The sequence below is a fragment of the Elephas maximus genome, chromosome 3, assembly GCF_024166365.1.
Source record: "Elephas maximus indicus isolate mEleMax1 chromosome 3, mEleMax1 primary haplotype, whole genome shotgun sequence".
NCBI lineage: Eukaryota > Metazoa > Chordata > Mammalia > Proboscidea > Elephantidae > Elephas > Elephas maximus.
The window spans coordinates 68,113,563-68,133,139 of NC_064821.1; the positions used below are offsets into that span (position 1 = coordinate 68,113,563).

The following is a 19,577-nucleotide window of genomic DNA, read 5'->3' on the forward strand; positions in this document are numbered from 1 at the left end:
TATTATCCAGTCTTAGGCCATTAAACATCACACGTATGCTGATACTCTCTCCAAAACTCTGTCTTCATCCCAGACCTCTCCTCTAAGGAGGTATATAGAGATATACAAAATAGAACCCTCTGCCTACATGCCTCCCTCTGGATGTCCCGCAGGCATGTAGAACTTAACAGGTCAAAAACAAAACTCTTGGTTTACCTCTGAATCTTGTCCTAGTTTGGTCACCGGAAATGATCACCCCATCCAGAATAATTATGGCACGTTGACCATAAGTTCTTCCTTTCCCTCACCACCTCCCAAATCCAATCCATCCTTAAGTCTTGTTGAGTCTACTTCCAAAATATGTCTGTTCACATCTCTCTATTGCAACATTTAAAGTCCAAGCTGCCATCACGTTGAGTTTACCACCAGTTGTGTGGAGTCAATTCCAATTCCATGTGTTTCAGAGTAGAACTGTGGCCCACAGGGTTTTCAATGGTGGCTTTTCAGAATTAGATTGTCAAGCCTTTCTTCCAAGGTGCTTCGGGGTAGACTTGAACCTCAAAACTTTTAGTTAGCAGCCAAGCCTGTTAAACACTTGTACTATCCAGGGACTTCACCTCTTGCCTTAGATGACTGCAAAAGCCTCCTCACTGGTTTCTCTGCTTTCACTCTGACCCCTGCAGTCTATTCTCCTCATAGAAACCAGACAAATTAAAATATATATGTACATCCATTCAGGTTACTTGCTTGCTTAAAAACCGACAATGGTTTCTTTCCCATTGTACACTATGCACTGTACTTAAAAAAAAGAAAGAAAGAAAGAAAAAACCCACATCCATATCAGGGTCTACAGGTTCTAGTCCTCTGGCCTCTGCCAGTCCCTGTTGACCTCTCCACTCATCCTGTGGCCAGTAAGCCCCAGCCGTGCTGGCTTCCTCTCAGGTTCCTGAACATGCCAAACTCTATTCCAACTCAAGGTCTTCACCTTTCCTTCTGCCTGGGACATTCTTGGTGAAGTTACATGTCTAAGTCCTTCTTGACCTTCAGGTCTTGGCATCTCCTTACAGTGGTTTATCCCTGATCTTCTCTACCTGCTTGACTTCCCCTACCCTCTCCCCTATCCCAGCATTGCTCTATACCCCTGCAGTGTATCTTTTAATTTATGGTCCTTGTTTTTGGCAGTCTTTTCAACAATACTTTTGGCTTTACAAGGGCAGGGATCATGTCTGTTTCACAGATCAGTGTATTCCCGGTGACTATTGGCACATAACAGAGCCTGGCACATAATACTCAATAAAAATTTGTTGAATGAATAAATCAATTAACCCTGCACTGAGTGAAGTGAATACAGAGATAACCCAGAGATGGTCCTTCCTGTCCCTAATGCCATCGTCCAATGGATTAAAAAAAGCAAAATATTAAAAAAAAGTGAAATATTAAAAAATGTAAATATATCATTGCAAAACTACAGTGGAGATCAGAACTGGAGGCAGCAGGGAGACAGAGAGGCGCGTGTGTGTGTTTGTGTGTGTGTGTAGAAGGGAGGTTGTGCTTACATGACCCAGGGCACCAGCTTGGTACCAGCATCACCCTAGGAGAAATTAACTAACAGGTTCCATGTACTGTTTTTGATTCTCACAATGACCCAGTTGTACAACTGAGGAAAGTGAGGTTCTGAGAAGTTCAGTGATAGGCGGTGTTGTTAGTTGTCCTAGAGTCAATTCCCACTCATGGTGAACCCATGTGTGTAGAGTAAAACTGCCCCATAAGTGTTTCAAGGCTGTAACCGTCAGTCCTTTCTCCTGCGGTGCCTCTGGGTGGATTCAAACTGCTAATTTCTCAACTAGTAGTCCAGCACTTAACTGTGCCACAGAGGGACTCCTCTGTCACATATCTAGTAGACGTGGAACAGTGATTTAAACCTTTGTTTTCTGACTCCAGTCTTAATCTGTGATGAATACACATCTTTGGGGGCACCCACAAGGAGGAAGCTGGATTTGAGTTTCAAAGACAGTAAATATTGTTGAGACGGGGACCAAGAATCCGTAAGAGATCCCTCAACTGTAAAAAGCTCAAGTTGAGGTAAAACAGTAATTAGGACCGTAGAGGCATTTGGCAGAGCCAAAAGTAATCTAAGCCCAAGAGCAGCTACAGGCAGGAACTTGGAAAGGTCAGCATTGCAGGAAGTTTTGTCAAAGCCTCAAGAATAAAGTCTGTAATTCCCTGGGCCCACCCTTTAGGCGCCAAGCTGGGAGGCAAGGAGGCACAGAAGAGCCAAGAGAGTGCAGCTTGCTTTCCGGGGGGCCAGACCCTGCCGGGAAACTCCAGGTGGTTGTCCTGTGAGGGAAGCGGGGTGGGGGTGGGGTGGTAGGTGCAACCGGAGAAACCCGGTGGGGAGCGGGCCTCAGGGTAACTGCAAAGCACCCCAGGGGGACTTTTAGGGATGAAGGGCCTCGACTTAACATGGGGTCTCTCCTTGCTGGGAGACTGTCATCTCTCTAGTACCCCCTTTCCGCAGCATAAAGGTGCTTTCTCTGGGGCTCCCCCTATCTCTTCGGAGATCATCGGCCCTAGAGTTCCCCCTCTTTTAGGGGTCTCAGAGAGAGGGGACGCCTCTAGGTCTCCCCTCATGGTTTCCTCTTCTCCTTCGGATGGGGGGGCCAGGCCCCTCCTGACCCCGTGATGAAAGGGCTCCTCACGAGCCCTCTACCCTCTTCAAGCTCGATGTGGCGGCGGAGTTCCGGTTCAACATTGCACCGCCCTCGGTCAGATAGCGCCCCTCCCACTCCCAGAGGGCAGCTCCATGGAAACCTAAACATCACAACTCCACGGAGGTGTCGCGAGAGCTGCGGGTGCGCCCGCGGCCGGAGAGAGGCGGAGCGAGGGCGGGAACGCAGAGCCGAGTGGGCGGAGCCCCTGCGCTCCCGAGCTCCGGGTCTGGAGACCGCCGCTCCAGGCGGCGCCCCCGCGTGACTGCGCTTTACATAATCGCGGCCGCGCGCGTCACAAGTGGCGTCCTCCAATCCAGACCGAATCAGAGTCCTCAAAAGCTCCGTGTTCCGCCCTTTTTCCGCTTGATTGGCGTCGGAATGAACCAGTGAACCGGCTTCCGCCGGCACCGCGCCCACCCTGATCGGTCCGACCGTGCCTGCCCGCCTGTCGCAGCCCGCAGCCCGCAGCCCGCAGCCCGTCGCCGCTGCCGCCGCCAGATTGTGCCTCAGACTGTCAGATCAAGCGGCGGGCCGCCGGCGGGGCGGTGAGCAGGACCCGGGCCGGACATGGCGGCGCTCTACGCCTGCACCAAGTGCCACCAGCGCTTCCCCTTCGAGGCGCTGTCTCAGGGGCAGCAGCTGTGCAAGGTGCGCGGGCTGGGGCGGCGGCCGGGAACGGGGGAAGCCGCAGGCGCAGCTCGGAGCTCTCGGTTCTGCGGGAACGCCCGGCGGTTCCCCCGGGCTGGGTGTGGCAGGCCTGCCTAGCTGAGGAGCCGCGCCCGTCGGCTAGGGGCACGTGGGGGAGCCCCGGGCCGGGTCCAGGCCCCCGCGGCCGGCGTGTCTTGGTGCTTAGCAACCGTGGGGGATTTTTCTCGGGCCCCGTGAGGTCGGTGTAGGGGACAGCGGGTCCCCTGTCTGTCGGTGACCAGCCGTGCCGGGGACCTTTTTGGGCTTCTCCGCCGCCGCAGTCTCCCTCGTTAAAGGCTGAAGGACCCTCCCCTTGCCCCTCCTGCGACTGAACTCCAGAGTTGGGTGCTGCCTCGGGGGACCGTCTCGAAGTCGGGAGCCTCACGGTCACTCTGCAGCCAGTGGTGGAGTAGGAGGTGGCAAGGCTTGTATAGGAAAGCTCCACAATTAGGCATATGAAGCAAAAAAGTGATTTTTTTTTATTATCCAGTTGGTGGCCTTAGGATCTCACTCTAACCAGCTGCCAATCATTTTTTTACCCCTGAAAGTCCAAGTTCTCTTTTTCCATTAAGTCGCTTCATTCCACTTTTCTAGTTTAAGTGAATAGAGGTGCGGTGAGGCGATAATTAAAAGTCACCAAGCCGGCTGGAGACTGATGTTGAGATATTCCTATTTAATCCTGAGTTTGTGTGTCTTACGTGGATAGCTCATTGTCACTCTTGCCTCAGAGAGCTGTGACCTTTCTTTGCCACTATTTGCTTACTAGATACGAGAGGACTCAAGTGCTTGAGTGCCTGTTTTTGGCCTAAAATATTTATATGCATATATATTTATACATATGTACGTATTTAATTTAAGGAAGTTATGTATGTGTAAATAGTAATTATTTTAATTGAGCAGTTTCATTTCACACACGAACGTGCTCAGAATCACAGTGACCTAACCTGGGACTGGACTCCAGGGCTTCAGATCTCAGTCTGGGGCTTATTCAAGCGTACATTTGCTTTACAATTTCTGACTAGTTCCACATAAATTCTTTTTTAACGCCCGTATTAATGCTGCATGATGGGCAGAGCAGTGTCAGTATTACAGAGAATAAAAGTAAGGCCCAGAACACTTAAGTGCTTCGCTCAAAACACAATGGCTATGCTAGGACTAGAGCCAGGTCTTCTGCTTCCTCCTGAAGGCAGGCTGCTTCCATTTGTGACCGGCTTTAAAATTATTATTATTATTTTTTTTAATTAAAAAAAATTTTTTTTTTTTTAAATTATATTCTCATTTCATTTCAGGAATGTCGGATTGCGCACCCTGTTGTAAAGTGCACCTACTGCAGGACTGAGTATCAGCAGGAGAGGTACAGTTGTTGGCTATGAAAGATGTTAATAGGCTTTTTCCACCTAAAATCTATAATCAGTTGCATTTTAATATTGTCATTGTTAGGTGGTGCAGAGTCCATTCCAGCTCACAGCGACCTTATGTATTAAACAGAGCTAAATATTACCTGGTCCTGTGCCATCCTCGCTATTCTTGCTATGTTTGAGCCCATTGTTGCAGCCACTTTGTCAATTTTAATATACAGACCTGTAATCAATTTTAATATACAGATCTGTAATCAATTGCATTTCACTGTACAGATCTATGATCAATTACATTGTAATATATAGTTCTTTAATCGATTCGAAAGAGCCCTGGCCGCACAGTGGTTAAGCACTCAGCTGCTAACCAAAGGCGGTGGTTTGAACCCACCAGCTCCTCCGTGGGAGAACAGCGTGGTAGTCGGCTTTCATAAAGATTTACCGCCTTGGAAACCCTGTGGAGCAGTTCTACTCTGTCCTATAGGGTTACTATGAGTTGGTATGGCGTTGATGGCAATGTTTTTTTGTTTGTTTGTTTTAATCAGTTGTGTTATAATACAGATTCTCTAATTTCTTATAACACATTGAAGGATGTACCCAGTGTTTTATAATACAGATTTTTTTTCTTAATTATTTTCCATCGATTGCTTGATTCTTTTTGTTACTTATTTTTCAGATCTTTGATCATTTTATATTATTGTTAGGATCTTCTTGACAGTAAGAAGTCAGTCCCACAACAGCAAAACATTAGTTTCATGTTCTGGTATGTTTTATACACAGAGCTTGAAGAATTTATAAGCCAAAAGAAGATACTTTTGGGAATGTGCCCATCTTGATAAGGGGTTTGTTAGCCCTAATCACATTTGAAATTCGCTTGCCTTCACACTTTTCCTTGAATGACTCTCATTTTAAAAAGCACTTAAATGTGAGTTAACACACGTCTTCGGGAACTTTTTAATGTTAAAGGGGTTTATTGGTGTATCAAGTTCAGTTTTTGTGGAACTACAATTGTAGGTGATCCTGCTTTGAGCAGGGTGGGGCCTATTCACTAGCTCACACATAGACCTAGAAGCCTCATTTTAATCAGCTTCATTTTCATTCTAGAAATGTTTTTTTAGTATCTTTGTAATGGACGACAACTACCACAGCTTCCAAGTCCAGCACAACTAGATGGTGCCCAGCTACCACCATGGCTGCTCTGGCAGGGCTCACAGTAGAAAGGGTCCCGGAGAGAGTGTGAGAAAAATACAGAACAAAAGTCAAATTCACACACACACACACACACACACACACACACACACACACACACACAAAAGACCAGGCTTGCTGGTCTGTAAGAGAAACTGTAGAAATCCCAAGAATATGGCCCCCAGACACCCTTTTAACTCAGTCCTGAAGTCACTCCTGAGGTTCACCCTTCAGCTAAAGATTAGACAGGTCTGTAGAGCCAACAGCTAACACACTTGAGAAATGTGCTTCATAGTTCAATCGTGTATACCAGACTAAATGGGCACACCAGCCAAAAGCAAAGACGAGACGGCAGGAAGGGACAGGAAAACTGAATGAATGGAAACAGGGAGCCTGGGGTGGGAAAGGGGAGAGTGTTGATACATTGCAGGGTTGTCAACCAGTGCACAAGATACTTTTTGTATTGTTTCATGAGAAACTAATTTGCTCTGTACTTTGACCTAAAGAACAAGTAAAAAAAAAAATCTTTGGGTATTTTCAAACATAAAAAAAAGTTGAAAGAATTTGACAGTGAACATCTATATAGCCGCTATTTAGATTCTACAATTTACATTTTTCCATCCCTCCATCCATGCATCAATCCATCTTATTTTTTATTCATTTTAAAGTTGCGCACATTAGTACACTTCACTTCCAAACACTTCAACATGCATATCACTAACTAGAGGTCAGTATTTATTTACACTTCTTTACCATTTTTGAGGTGAAATTGCGTATAGTGAAATGCTCAAGCCTTATGTACATCATTTGATGAGTTTTAACGAACAGCATATATCTCTGAGCCACTATGAGGAAATAGAACATTAACATCATCCCATCAAGTCCTCTCATGCCCATCCCAGTCAATCCCAGCTCCCCTCATTTCCCCCAGGCATCCACTGTTCTGAGTTTTGTTTCCAGCGTAGGTTAGTTTTGCCTGTTCTAGAACTTCATATAAACGAAATCATACTGAATATACTCCAGGAGCTTTATGTTTTAGCTTTTACATTTGGGTCTGTGCTCTATCTTGAATTAATTTTTGTGAGTGGTGTGTGATATGAACTTCGAATCTTACCTCACACCATACACAAAAATTAGCTCAAGATGGATCATAGAAATACTTTCTCTTTGCGTGTTCTCTAAGATGTCAGGAGCGTTTGTATGTATAGGCGTATACCCCAGTTTTTCAGTAATAAATCTGTGTGAAAACCAAAACGCTGTTCAACTTCACAGAATCACTGATGCCAATTCTCTTTCTAGAGTGCAGGTTTTTTTTAAATGTATTTAATTTCTTGTACTGCCTTTTAAAAATGGCAGAAAATTGCCCTGAAAAATATTTTGTTTGAATATTTTGATGTAATTTAAATGTTTTCTACATTGGGGTTTTTTTTTTTTTTTTGTCTTTTTAAACTTTGTGGTCAATTTCATAGAGATTGTGTGCGACAATAATCACAAAATAGAGAATAGACCAGATTTAAAAAAAAAAAAATTGTGTAATTTTATTTTTAGCCCTAGAGTGTTGTTTGAACTACTCTTGCACACTAAGCATATCATTCGTACCTCCCTGTGTGAAGGGTTAGACTTTATTTGGAAATATTTTTCTCCCCAAGGCAGATTTATTAGTTAAAACATTTAGGTAATATTATGACCTCCAGATCTTCTCAAAGCAAATAATGATTCTATTTTTGTCAATTAGCTGTTTGAGAGATGGGGAATATTGACAAAATATTTGGTCACAGCTTATATTTCTCCACGTCTGGGATGGTGGTGCAACCAGTTAACATGCTCCACTGCAGACCAAAAGGTTGGAGGTTTGAACCCACCCAGAAGAAAGGCTTTGTGATCTGCTTCTGAAAAATCAAGTGTCGAAAACTCTGTGGAACACAGTTCTACCGTGACACACATGGCATTGCCATGAGTTGGAATTGACTCGACGATGGCAGCTGGGTTACTTAAAGACCAGAGCTTGGACCGAATAAGGTCAACATGGATAGAATTTCTGAGTGTATATTCCAAACACACATACTTTTTTCCCCTTACGTCAGATTTTTCAGCTATTCATCCATATAGCTACTAGTCCATTTCAGTCTAACACACTATTGTTTTGAAGGTCCCCTCCGTATCTGATAATTTTACTTCGTGGTACTTGATGTCGTTGCTGGTGGTATGTGCTGTCGAGCCGGTTCCGGCTCATTGCGACCTGATGAACAACTGAACGAAATACTACCTGGTCCTGTGCCATCATCCTCACAGTTGCTTGAGCCCATTGTTGCAACCAGTGTGTGATACTTGGAGATGCCATAATCAGAAATAACTTACTCCTCATTTCAACCAAAGCCCTATTTAAAAGCCCCATATTATCTGAGATAATAAAACTAATATCCACATATTCTGTGGAAATAAATAATAAGAGAGTTATTGGCCAGATATTCAAACTTCAATTGTCCCAGTCATATTTCACCTTAGCACATATTCCTTAGGCGGAAGGAGGAATCCGTTTTCAGATGTTCTAAATAAAACAACTTTTTTCTTACAAAAGCCTTGTGTCTCCTTCTTCCTTAACAGTAAAACCAATACAATATGCAAGAAATGTGCTCAGAATGTGCAGTTGTATGGAACGGTAAGTAGGGTTTCTCTGTACCTGACAGTGAGTACTTGGATCTCTTGGAAGCGTACATTTCTGTGAGCTATTAATGTAATCACGGTATTTTTATTAGAGGAACAAGTTATTTGTAAATATTTTGTCAGAAAAATTTATCCAGTGTTTTAGTTTTTGCACTTAGCTAATACTGAATGTTAAGGAGTTGTGTGTTTATAGTCACTCTGCCAGAATTATTATTATAATTTTCCTTGAGAAGCTTTAGTGACCAGTATGGAAAGAGGTGGGGAACGATGACTCCTCCGACTTGGCCTCTTTGTTTGGTAACAGTCGACTATTCATTTTGATGAATGATTTTTTTTTCCTCTTAGTGTTAGAGTTCAGTATACTGTGTCCTTGTAGGCATTCTCTCAACATGTTTGTACACTGATAATGGCAAAGAGGCCTTTTCAGAAATTTGGAAGCACTTGCTGGTTTCTCCTAAGAGTTGGTTCTATTGAATTTCTCATAAAAACCCCAGCATACACACCAGTGGGTTTTTATTATTTGTTCATGTATTTATTTTAAAACCAGTAGTCCTGTGCAGAAAAGCACTTTATTTAGTGTTAGGAACTGAGCTTCGTTTGATCAGTGTAAAAGCAAATTTAAACTTCGGAATATATCTTTACCATTACTAATGGAGTATGTAATAATAATCATTGCTTTAAAAAATGCACTGGTATTTTATAATATACTTATTTGACCTCTTTTTTTTTCCCTCTCTCTAAGCCCAAACCTTGTCAGTATTGCAACATAATTGCAGCATTTATTGGCAATAAATGCCAGCGCTGTACAAATTCGGAGAAGAAGTATGGACCACCATATTCTTGTGAACAGTGCAAGCAACAGTGTGCGTTTGACAGGAAAGATGATAGAAAGAAGGTAAATCCCTGTGTTTTTCTTGATTTTTATGTCCTTTAGCAAAATTAAGGTAGAACAGTTGTGTTAAAAAGGCATAATTAAGAAAGATTTGTCAGTTCCTTTCCTAGCTCTGTTATTGATCTTGAAAAAGATAGTCAGCCTTTGGCTTCTTCATTTATCAAATGGTGCGGCGCTATAGTCTAACATTTCGTCGCCTAGTATTTTATGAGAACCTGAATGACAGTGGTCCATATCCCAAATAGACGTGGATTCGTATTGGCAAAATTCTGTGGAACTCTGTAAAGGAGAGATTACTATAATGATATTACCAGTTTTATTATTGGCTCTTTAAATATTTCTCTCCGTTGACATTAAAGACCATAAGAAGATGACACAGAGGGAAGCTTTATGTAGTGGTAGGGGTACCTTGTTGGAATCAGAACGGTTTAGAGTTTGGTCATATAAGTTTACTGCTTAAAACCCTCCAGTGGCTTCCAGTTGCCCTTAGAGTAAAAACCAAACTCCCTTCATGGCCTGTAAGACCTGTGCCTGCCTTTCAGTCTCTCTTCTGTCTTGTGTCCTGTCTCTCACCTTGTTCCCGCCACACAGTCCTTCTTTCAGTCCTTCAGACATGCCAGTCTCATTCCTGCATTTGCTTAATAGACCTTTTTCCAGAGTTTCATGACTGGCACCTCATGTCAGGTCTCAGCTCAGATGCTGCTTGCTCAGAGACCTTCTTTGACTAACCCCCACAGTGACACGAAACATCACCCTGTTTCATTTTCTTCATAGCGTGTAACACTATGAGAAATTATCTTGTTTACATGTTCATCCACCTCACTAGAATGTGAGCTCTTTGTGCATCTTGCTCTCTGCTGTCTTTCCAGTGGCCTGGCACATAGTAGGTGCTCAGTAAATATTTGTTGAATGAAGAACACAGTTCTGAAATTCTTTTGTCAGTGGCCAGAGGTGCTTAGGCTCTTGAGAACGGACACTTACTAAACAAATTCATTAATTTACAATGGGAGGATATAATTTTTCAGTGACCAGAATACCCCTGCCTGCCAACCAGGGCGCCTCTTCCCTGAATCAAGATACTGGAGAAGCTGAATTAGTAATCAGGAGGTAGCTTACAATAGTAGCTGGAGCACAGACTTTGCAATCCCACACATCTGGGTCCCTTCCCATTCCTGCGGCAAGGTGAATGATCTTAGGCAAGTTACTTAATCTTGTTTTGTATCGCTTTCCTCCTCTTTCCAATGGGAATAATAGTAGCTACTTCATGGGGACATGGGGAGCTTTGATGGAGGTAAGTATATAAAATACTTAATTTTGAGCCTGGCTCATATCCACCTAAGGGGTATCAATACACATATCAAACGTGTACTTGCATTATTGTTAATTGGAATACCGGTAGTTAATTTTTATTGATGTGGTTACATTAGAATTCATTTTCTGTTTTCTTAGTTACAATTCTGTTTTAAGGGTTTGGCTATATTTGCATACCCTCAACCAAATGGTGATAAATTTTAGGAGAGATGGCCTAAGATTAGAGATTACAAGTAGATGATCTGGACTTGGAATGCCTGGGTTGAAATCTTGGTTCTGTCACTTATTAGCCATGTGACTTTGGGCAAGTTAATCCATGAGTGCCTCAGTTTCCTCATCTGTAAGTAGGGATGAGCAGAAGGTTCTGAAGGTTGAGTTATGTGTGAAGCCCTTAGAATAGAATCTGAGACATGGGAAATAATCCGTGCTAGCTAGGATTGTTTGTTTTCAATAGTTTTATTCTCAGAGGGTAACCTTGTATTTTTAAAGTTTATGTCTCGACAGGCGAGGAAGAGATCTAAAATAAAATACTGTGGTCCTGTGTATGGTTTTAAAGTATAATGCTTTTTTTTTTAGTGGAATTACCTAGTTTTCAAACTTCGTCAGTGAAAGCCCTTTTCTCGGCAAGGCCTTCTGTAGGGTTTTAAAATCAGGTCTTCAGGCCGTATTTCAGAACCATGAAATGAACCAGGTTGAAGTGTGGTCTCAAAGTACATTTATATGTTTATTAACAACTAATGCCTATTCTGAACCAGGCACTGTTTGATATTGTAAATGCGCTAATGAACTAGACAGACGAGACCTTCTTTGAGAGAACTTATATTTGTGTAATTGGGAGAGAGATGGGTAAGAACAAACAAGGAAATAAATAAATGAACACAGATTTTCAATGTAAGCGCTATAGAGAAAAGAGAGTATATAATAAAGAGTGACTGGGGAGAGGAGCTGGGTGGCCCAAGCAGCTTGCTATTATCTCTAACCTAGAGGTTGGTGGTTTGAACCCATCCAGAGCTCTGCTTCTGTAAAGACTGCAGCCAAGAAAACTCTATGGAGCAGTTCTAAGCTGTAACATGCGGGGTCCCCATGAGTTGGCAACTTGATGGTAGCTAACAACAACAACATGAGTGGACTTAAAGATCTTTAAAAGAATGACTGGGGAGACCAGTTTGGATTGGGCAATCAGGAGGACCTCTGAGGCAATAACATTTGAGCTGAAACTAGAATGATGAGAAGGTAGCAGCTGTGTGAAGCTCTGGAGGACAAAGATTCCAGGAAGAGGGGCCAGCTGTGAAAAGACCCTGAGTTGGGAATGAGCTTGGCACATGAGAAGAACAGAAAGAAGGAAGAGTGAACAAGGGGAAGAGAAAGGAAATGAGGTTATAGGGGCAGGTAGGGGCTACATTTAAGTCAGTGCAGACCATGGTAAAAAGTTTGGATTTTATATTACATACTGTGAAAAACCACTGGGTTTTAGGGGAAGAGGGACATCATCAGATTTATATTTAGGAAACCCTCATTGGTGGCTGTGTGGCAGTGGGCCCAAGAGTGGACTGGAGAGATCATTTGGGAGGCTGTTGCAGTAGTGAGTTATGAGGGTGGCTTCACTGGCTTGGAGGCAATGGACTTGGAAAGAAGTAAATGGACTCAGACTGATGGACTTGCTGCTGTGTTGGAGGGTAGGAGGCAAAGAAGCTTTTGCTGGCCAGATAAAAACACTTAGATAAATGATGATGCAGCCTACCCACATTCAAGACAGGGCAAAGATCTAATTTTAGGAATAAACGAAAACTATAATGTTCCATAAAATACCAGCATACTCCTTCCCCAACTGGAGTAATTCCAGCCAGGCCTGCTGCCTCACCTCCAGCTCTAGCTGCCCTACACATGGTTTTGCCCAAAGGTATTCCGGCTTCAGAGGGTTGTGGAAGCCGAACTCTGCTTTCCTAGCCTTGCATCCTGGTCCCTGGTGCAGAGCTGCTTCTGCCGAAAGAAGTTGACTTTTTCTGATTCGACAAAGGGCCGTGGTAGACCACAACCAGGTCTGGGCCCCTAGAAGCTACTCACCCATAGGTCTTTCTCTGAAGGCATCCTTTCCATCTGAGAAAAGGTATCCAGCATACCATTTGTGAACCATTTACAAGGTATTAACACTGAAGTATAGATTTTACATTTCCTCTTCGGTCTCCTCTTCTCCCTGCTGAGTTTTCCATAATGAGCACCATGGAGATGTTTGTGTCTTCTGAAATTCTTGTGGGAACTTTGCTTTGGTCTGTGTTTGCTAAATCAGAGGAAAACAAAACAAAAAGATATATAAAATCAGCAGCTGATATTTATTAAGTAACTTTCACATACCTGGCATCCTGCTGATTGCTTTAATGACATGACATGTCATGAAATCCTTAACAACAGCTCTTGAGAGGTAGGTACTATTATTATCCCTCATTTTACAGATGAGGAAACAGCCTGAGAGAGCTCAAGTGACTTACCTAAGGTAGCAGAGCTTGTCAGTGGCAGAGCTGGTATCTCAGTCCAGGGGCTCTGGCTCCTAGCACCCTCGTCCTTAGCCACTGCACTACATTCCCTCCTGTCTATCTTTCTCTCCTGGTCTTCAGGTAGATGGGAAACTGCTGTGTTGGCTGTGCACACTTTCGTATAAACGAGTTCTTCAGAAGACCAAAGAGCAGAGGAAGCACCTGAGCAGCTCTTCCCGTGCTGGCCACCAGGAGAAGGAGCAGTACAGTCGACTGAGTGGTGGCAGCCATTACAACAGGTAACCCCAAGATGGGTGAGACAAGGACTAGAGGTGCGACAGGTCAGATATACTACTCTCACAGTCAGTCCTGGAAAATGCCGTTTTGTATACATTTTCCTATTCTTTTCTGTCTAGTTGCTAGCCTATGGGGGAATTTGTCATGCATTTATAGTTTATGTACCTTTAAAGGGCCAGAGAGACTTGTGAATTTGTATTGTGTCTGAAAAGTTTATGGAACTTATTCCACTTCTTTATGAAGTGTTTTCCTTTGTATTCCATTGTATGAATATACTATACTTTATTTAACCATTCATCCGTTGATGGGCACCTTGGTTGCTTCTGTCTTTTTGCTGTTGTAAACAGTGCTGCAGTGAACATGGGTGTGCATATATCTGTTCGTGTAAAGGCTCTTATTTCTCTAGGATATATTCCAAGGAAGGGGATTGGTGGACCATATGGTAGTTCTATTTCTACTTTTTTAAGGAAGCGCCGAATCGATTTCCAAAGTAGTTATACCATTTACATTCCTTCCAGCAGTGTGTAAGTGTTCCAGTCTCTCTACAACCTCTCCAGCATTTATTATTTTGTGTTTTTTGGATTAATGCCAGTCTTGTTGGAGCGAGATGAAATCTCATCGTAGTTTTGATTTGCATTTCTGTAATGGCTAATGATAGTGAGCGTTTCCTCATGTATCTGTTAGCTGTCTGAATGTCTTCTTTAGTGAAGTGCACGTTCGTATCCTTTGCCCATTTTTTAATTGGGTTGTCTTTTTGTAGTTGAGTTTTTGCAGTATCATGTAGACTTTAGAGATCAGGTGCTGATCAGAAATGTCATAGCTAAAAATTTTTTCCCAGTCCATAGGTAATCTTTTTACTCTTCTGGTGAAGGCTTTGGATGAGCATAGGTGTTTGATTTTTAGGAGCTCCCAGTTATGTAGTTTCTCTTCTGCATAGTTAGTAGTGTTTTGTGTACTGTTTATGCCATGTATTGGGGCTTCTAGCATTGTCCCTATTTTTTCTTCCATGATCTTTATTGTTTTAGATTTTATATTTAGGTCTTTGATCCATTTTGAGTTAGTTCTTGTGCATGGAGTGAGGTATGGGTCTTGTTTCATTTTTTTGCAGATGGATATCCAGTTATGCCAGCACTATTTGTTAAAAAGACTGTCTTTTCCCCATTTCACTGTTTTGGGGCCTTTGTCAAATATCAACTGCTTATATGTGGATGGATTTATGTCTGGATTCTCAATTCTGTTCCATTGGTCCGTGTATCTGTTGTACCAGTACCAGGCTGTTTTGACTACTGTGGTGGTATAATAGGTTCTAAAATCAGGTAAAGTAAGGCCTCCCACCTTGTTCTTCTTTTTCAGTAATGCCTAATTTATCTGGGGCCTCTTTCGCTCCCATATGAAGTTGGTGATTTGTTTCTCCAACTCATTAAGGAACGTTGTTGGGATTTGGATCAGAATTGCATTAAATGTATAGATCGCTTTTGGTAGAATAGACATTTTATAATGTTAAGTCTTCCTATCCACAAGCAAGGTAAGTTTTTCCACTTATGTAAGTCTCTTTTGGTTTCTTGCAGAAGTGTACTGTAGTTTTTTTTGTATAAGTCTTTTACATCTCTGGTAAGATTTATTCCTAAGTATTTTATCTTCTTGGGGGCTACTGTAAATGGCATTGATGTGATTTCCTCTTTGATGTTCTTTTTGTTGGTGTAGAGGAATCCAACTGATTTTTGTATGTTTATCTTGTATCCTGATACTCTGCTGAACTCTTCTATCAGTTTCAGTAGTTTTCTGGAGGATTCCTTAGGGTTTTCTGTGTATAAGATCATGTCATCTGCAAATAGAGATACTTTGACTTCTTCCTTGCCAATCTGGATGCCCTTTATTTCTTTATCTAGCCTAATTGCTCTGGCTTGGACTTCCAACACAATGTTGAATAAGAGCAGTGATAAAGGGCATCCTTGTCTGGTTCCTGATCTCAGTGGGAATGCTTTCAGGCTCTCTCCATTTAGGGTGATGTTGGCTGTTGGCTTTGTATAAATGCCCTTTACTATGTTGAGGAATTTTCCTTCTATTCCTATTTCGCTGAGAGTTTTTATCATGAATGGGTGTTGAACTTTGTCAAATGCCTTTTCTGCGTCAATTGATAAAATCATGTGATTCTTGTCTTTTGTTTTATGTATGTGGTGGATTACATTAATTGACATTAATTGTTTTTCTAACGTTGAACCATCCCTGCATACCTGATATGAATCCCACTTGGTCATGGTGGATTATTTTTTTGATATGTTGTTGAATTCTATTGGTGAATTATTTTTTTGGCTAGATTCTTGTTGAGGATTTTTCATCTAGGTTCATGAGGGATATAGGTCTGTAATTTTCTTTTTTTGTGGTGTCTTTACCTGGTTTTGGTATCAGGGATGTGCTGGCTTCATAGAATGAGTTTGGCAGTATTCCATCCTTTTCTATGCTCTGAAATACCTTTAGTAGTAGTGGTGTTAATCCTTCTCTGCGAGTTTGGTAGAACTCCGGGCCAGGGTTTTTTTTTGTTGGGTGTGTTTTAATTACCTTCTCAATCTCTTCTTTTGTTATGGGTTTATTTAGTTGTTATACCTCTGTGTTAGTTTAGGTAGGTAGTGTGTTTCTAGAAATTCATCCATTTCTTCTAGGTTTTCAAATTGGGTACAGTACAGTTTTTCGTAGTACTCTGATATGATTCTTTTAATTTCAGTTAGGTTTATTGTGATATCTCCCATCTCATGTCTTTTTCGGGTTATTTGCAACCTCTCCTGTTTTTCTTTTGTCAGTTTGGCCAGTGGTTAATTTTTTCAAAGAACCAGCTTTTGGTCTTGTTAACTCTTTCAGTTGTTTTCTGTTCCCTATTTCATTTAATTCTGCTCTAATTTTTATTATTTGCTTTCTTCTGGTGCCTGAGGGTTTCTTTTGTCACTCTCTATTTGTTCAATTTGTTGGGATAATTCTTTGATTTTGGCCCTTTCTTCTTTTTGTATTTGTGCAGTTATTGATATAAACTGACCTCCGAGCACTGCTTTCACTGTGTCCCAAAGGCTCTGATAGGAAGTGTTTTCATTCTCATTGGATTCTATGAATTTCTTTATTCCATCCTTCATGTCTTCTATAACCTAGTCATTTTTGAGCAGGATATTATTTAGTTTCCAAGTGTTTGATTTATTTTCCCTGCTTTTTCTGTTGTTGATTTCTACTTTTATGGCCTTATGGTCAGAGAAGATGCTTTGTAATATTTCGATGTTTTGGATTCTGCTAGGGCTTGCTTTATGACCTAATATGTGGTCTATTCTGGAGAATGTTCCATGTGCACTGGAAAAGAAAGTGTACTTGGCTGCTGTTGGGTGGAGTGTCCTGTATATGTCTATGAGGTCAGGTTGGTTGATTGTGGCACTTAGATCTTCTGTGTCTTCATTGAGCTTCTTTCTGGATGTTCTATTCTTCAGTGAAAATGGTGTGTTGAAGTCTCCTACTGTAATTGTGGAGCTGTCTGTCTCACTTTTCAGTGCTGTTAGGGTTTGTTTTATGTATCTTGCAGCCCTGTCACTGGGTGCATAAATATTTAATATGGTTATATCCTCCTGGTATATTGCCTCTTTAATGATTATGTACTGTTCTTCCTTGTCCTTTCTGGTGGATTTAACTTTAAAGTCTATTTTGTCAGAAATTAATATTGCCACTCCTGCTTTTTTTGCTTGCTGATTGCTTGATATATATTTTTCCATCCTTTGAGTTTCAGTTTGTTTGTGTCTCTAAGTCTAAGGGGTGTCTCCTGTAGGCAGCATGTAGACGGTCCATGTTTTTTAATCCATTCTGCCCCTCTCTGTCTCTTTATTGGTGCATTTAGTGCATTTACAGTCAGTGTAATTATGGATAGGTACGAATTTAGTGCTGTCATTTTAATGTCTTTTTTTGTGTGTTGTTGACAGTTTCTTTTTCCCACTTATTTTTTTGTGCTGAGTATTTCATCTTTATATGTTGTCTTTTGCTCTTATTCGTTGTTGCTGATTTTGGTTTTTGCTGAGTCTTTATGTTTTTCTTGTATTTCATGTTGATGTGTAGGACTGTTTGTCTCCTTTGTGGTTACCTTAATATTTACCCCTATTTTTCTAAGTTTAAACCTAACTTTTATTTCTTTATATCACCTTGTCTTCCTCTCCATATGAAAGATCTATGACTACCTTTCTTAGTCCCTCTTTATTGTTTTAATGTTGTCTTCTTTTACATAATGACATCGCTGTTGCCCTGTTTTGAGCGTTTTTTTATCTTGATTTATTTTTGTGATTTCCCTATCAGGGTTGACATCTGATTGCTCTGTCCAGTGTTCTAGTCTTGGGTTGATATCTGATATTACTGATTTTCTAACCAGAGAACTCCCTTTAGCATTTCTTATAGTTTTGGTTTGGTTTTTAAAAATTCCTTAAACTTCTGTTTATCTGGTAATGTCCTAGTTTTGCCTTCATATTTGAGAGACAGTTTTGCTGGATATATGATTCTTGGCTGGCAATTTTTTTTCTTCAAGGCTTTATATAAGTCATCCCATTGCCTTCTTGCCTGCATAGTTTTTGCCAAGTAGTCCGAGCTTATTGACTCTCCTTTGTAGGTGACTTTTCGTTTATCCCTAGCTTCTCTTAAAATTCTCTCTTTATCTTTGGTTTGGCAAGTTTGATTATAATATGTCTTGGTGACTTTCTTTTCAGACCTACCTTATGTGGAGTTTGAGGAGCATCTCGGATAGATATCTTCACATCTTTCACGATATCAGGGAAGTTTTCTGCCAACAAATCTTCAACAATTCTCTGTGTGTTTTCTGTTATCCCTCCCTGCTCTGGTACTCCAATCACTGGTAGGTTATTTCTCTCGATAGAGTCCCACATGATTCTTAGCGTTTCTTCATTTTTGAAAATTCTTTTATCTGATTTTTCTTCAGATATATTGGTGCTAAGTGCTTTATCTTCAGTCTCATCAATTCTGGCTTCTACTTGCTCGATTCTGCTCCTCTGACTTTCTATTGAGCTGTCTAATTCTGTAATTTTATTGTTAATCTTCTGAATTTCTCATTGCTGTCTCTCTGTGGATTCTTGCAGCTTGTTAAATTTTTCATTATGTAATTAAATAACTTTTTTAATTTCTTCAACTGGTTCATCTGGTCCTTGGCTTGTTCTGCATATGGCCTGATCTCCTTCCTGATATTGTTCCTGATGTCTTGAAGAGTTCTGTATATAATTTTGTATTCTGCATCTGCTATTTCTAGGAAGGCAGCTTCATCCAGAAGATCCCTTGATTCTTTGTTTTGGAAGCTTATTGAAATGATCATGGTCTGCTTCTTTATGTGGTTTGATATTGACTGTTGTCGCCGAGCCATCTATAAGTTACTGTATTAGTTTATGTTTGCTTACCGTATCCTAGCTTCTTGCTTTATTTTGTTTTCATATGGCCAGATAGGTTGCTTGAGTGAGCTAGCTTGATTATTTTCACCTTTGAAGCTCTAACATCCTGTCACCCGATGGCTAGAGCTGTTACCAGGTATATGAGCCTAGGAGTCCATTCAGTTTTCTTGTATGGATTCAGCTCAGGTGTCCAGGTAGCTGGTCATCAAGTGTGTGGTACAGGCTCTGTCCCACAGTCTTAGAGGGGCAGGAGTGATTGGTGTAGGTACCTCTATCTGGTTGCAGCAGGGGGTCACACTCTGAACAAGGCAGGGGGCTGACAACCATCCTCCAAGTATCTGTGAGGAAAGCACGTCCCTGTTCCCTAGAGCACACTGGTGGGTGGGTTCTGCAGATGGACCATGGGTACCCAGTGCTTTTGGTTGTAAGGACTGGGGGGTATCAGTTATCCTTGGACCCCTGTAGCGGGTGGTTAGGTGACCTGAGTGGAGCCGCCAGTCTTTAGGCCCCTGATGTGGGTAGGTGAGGACCTGCTTAATACACAAAGCAGTGTCAAACATCAAACACCCAACTCTCCACTGCACAGCTGAAACAGTTGCAGTCTGCTAACATGA

General features: G+C 41.7%; 1 protein-coding gene across 2 annotated transcripts in view; it reads left to right on the forward strand.

Moving 5' to 3' along the window:
- Positions 1-19,577, forward strand: part of FAM76A (family with sequence similarity 76 member A) — a 99,660-nt gene that overhangs the window by 65,290 nt on the left and 14,793 nt on the right. The window contains exons 1-5 of one of the 2 annotated variants that reach the window (XM_049878429.1): positions 2,969-3,338; positions 4,667-4,731; positions 8,525-8,579; positions 9,327-9,479; positions 13,400-13,557. In XM_049878429.1, coding sequence (XP_049734386.1) covers positions 3,258-3,338; positions 4,667-4,731; positions 8,525-8,579; positions 9,327-9,479; positions 13,400-13,557 — 512 coding nt within the window. In that variant the 5' untranslated portion in view covers positions 2,969-3,257. Of the gene's footprint in view, positions 1-2,968; positions 3,339-4,666; positions 4,732-8,524; positions 8,580-9,326; positions 9,480-13,399; positions 13,558-19,577 lie in introns of those variants that run through there. The other variant, XM_049878430.1, reaches the window with a different exon arrangement.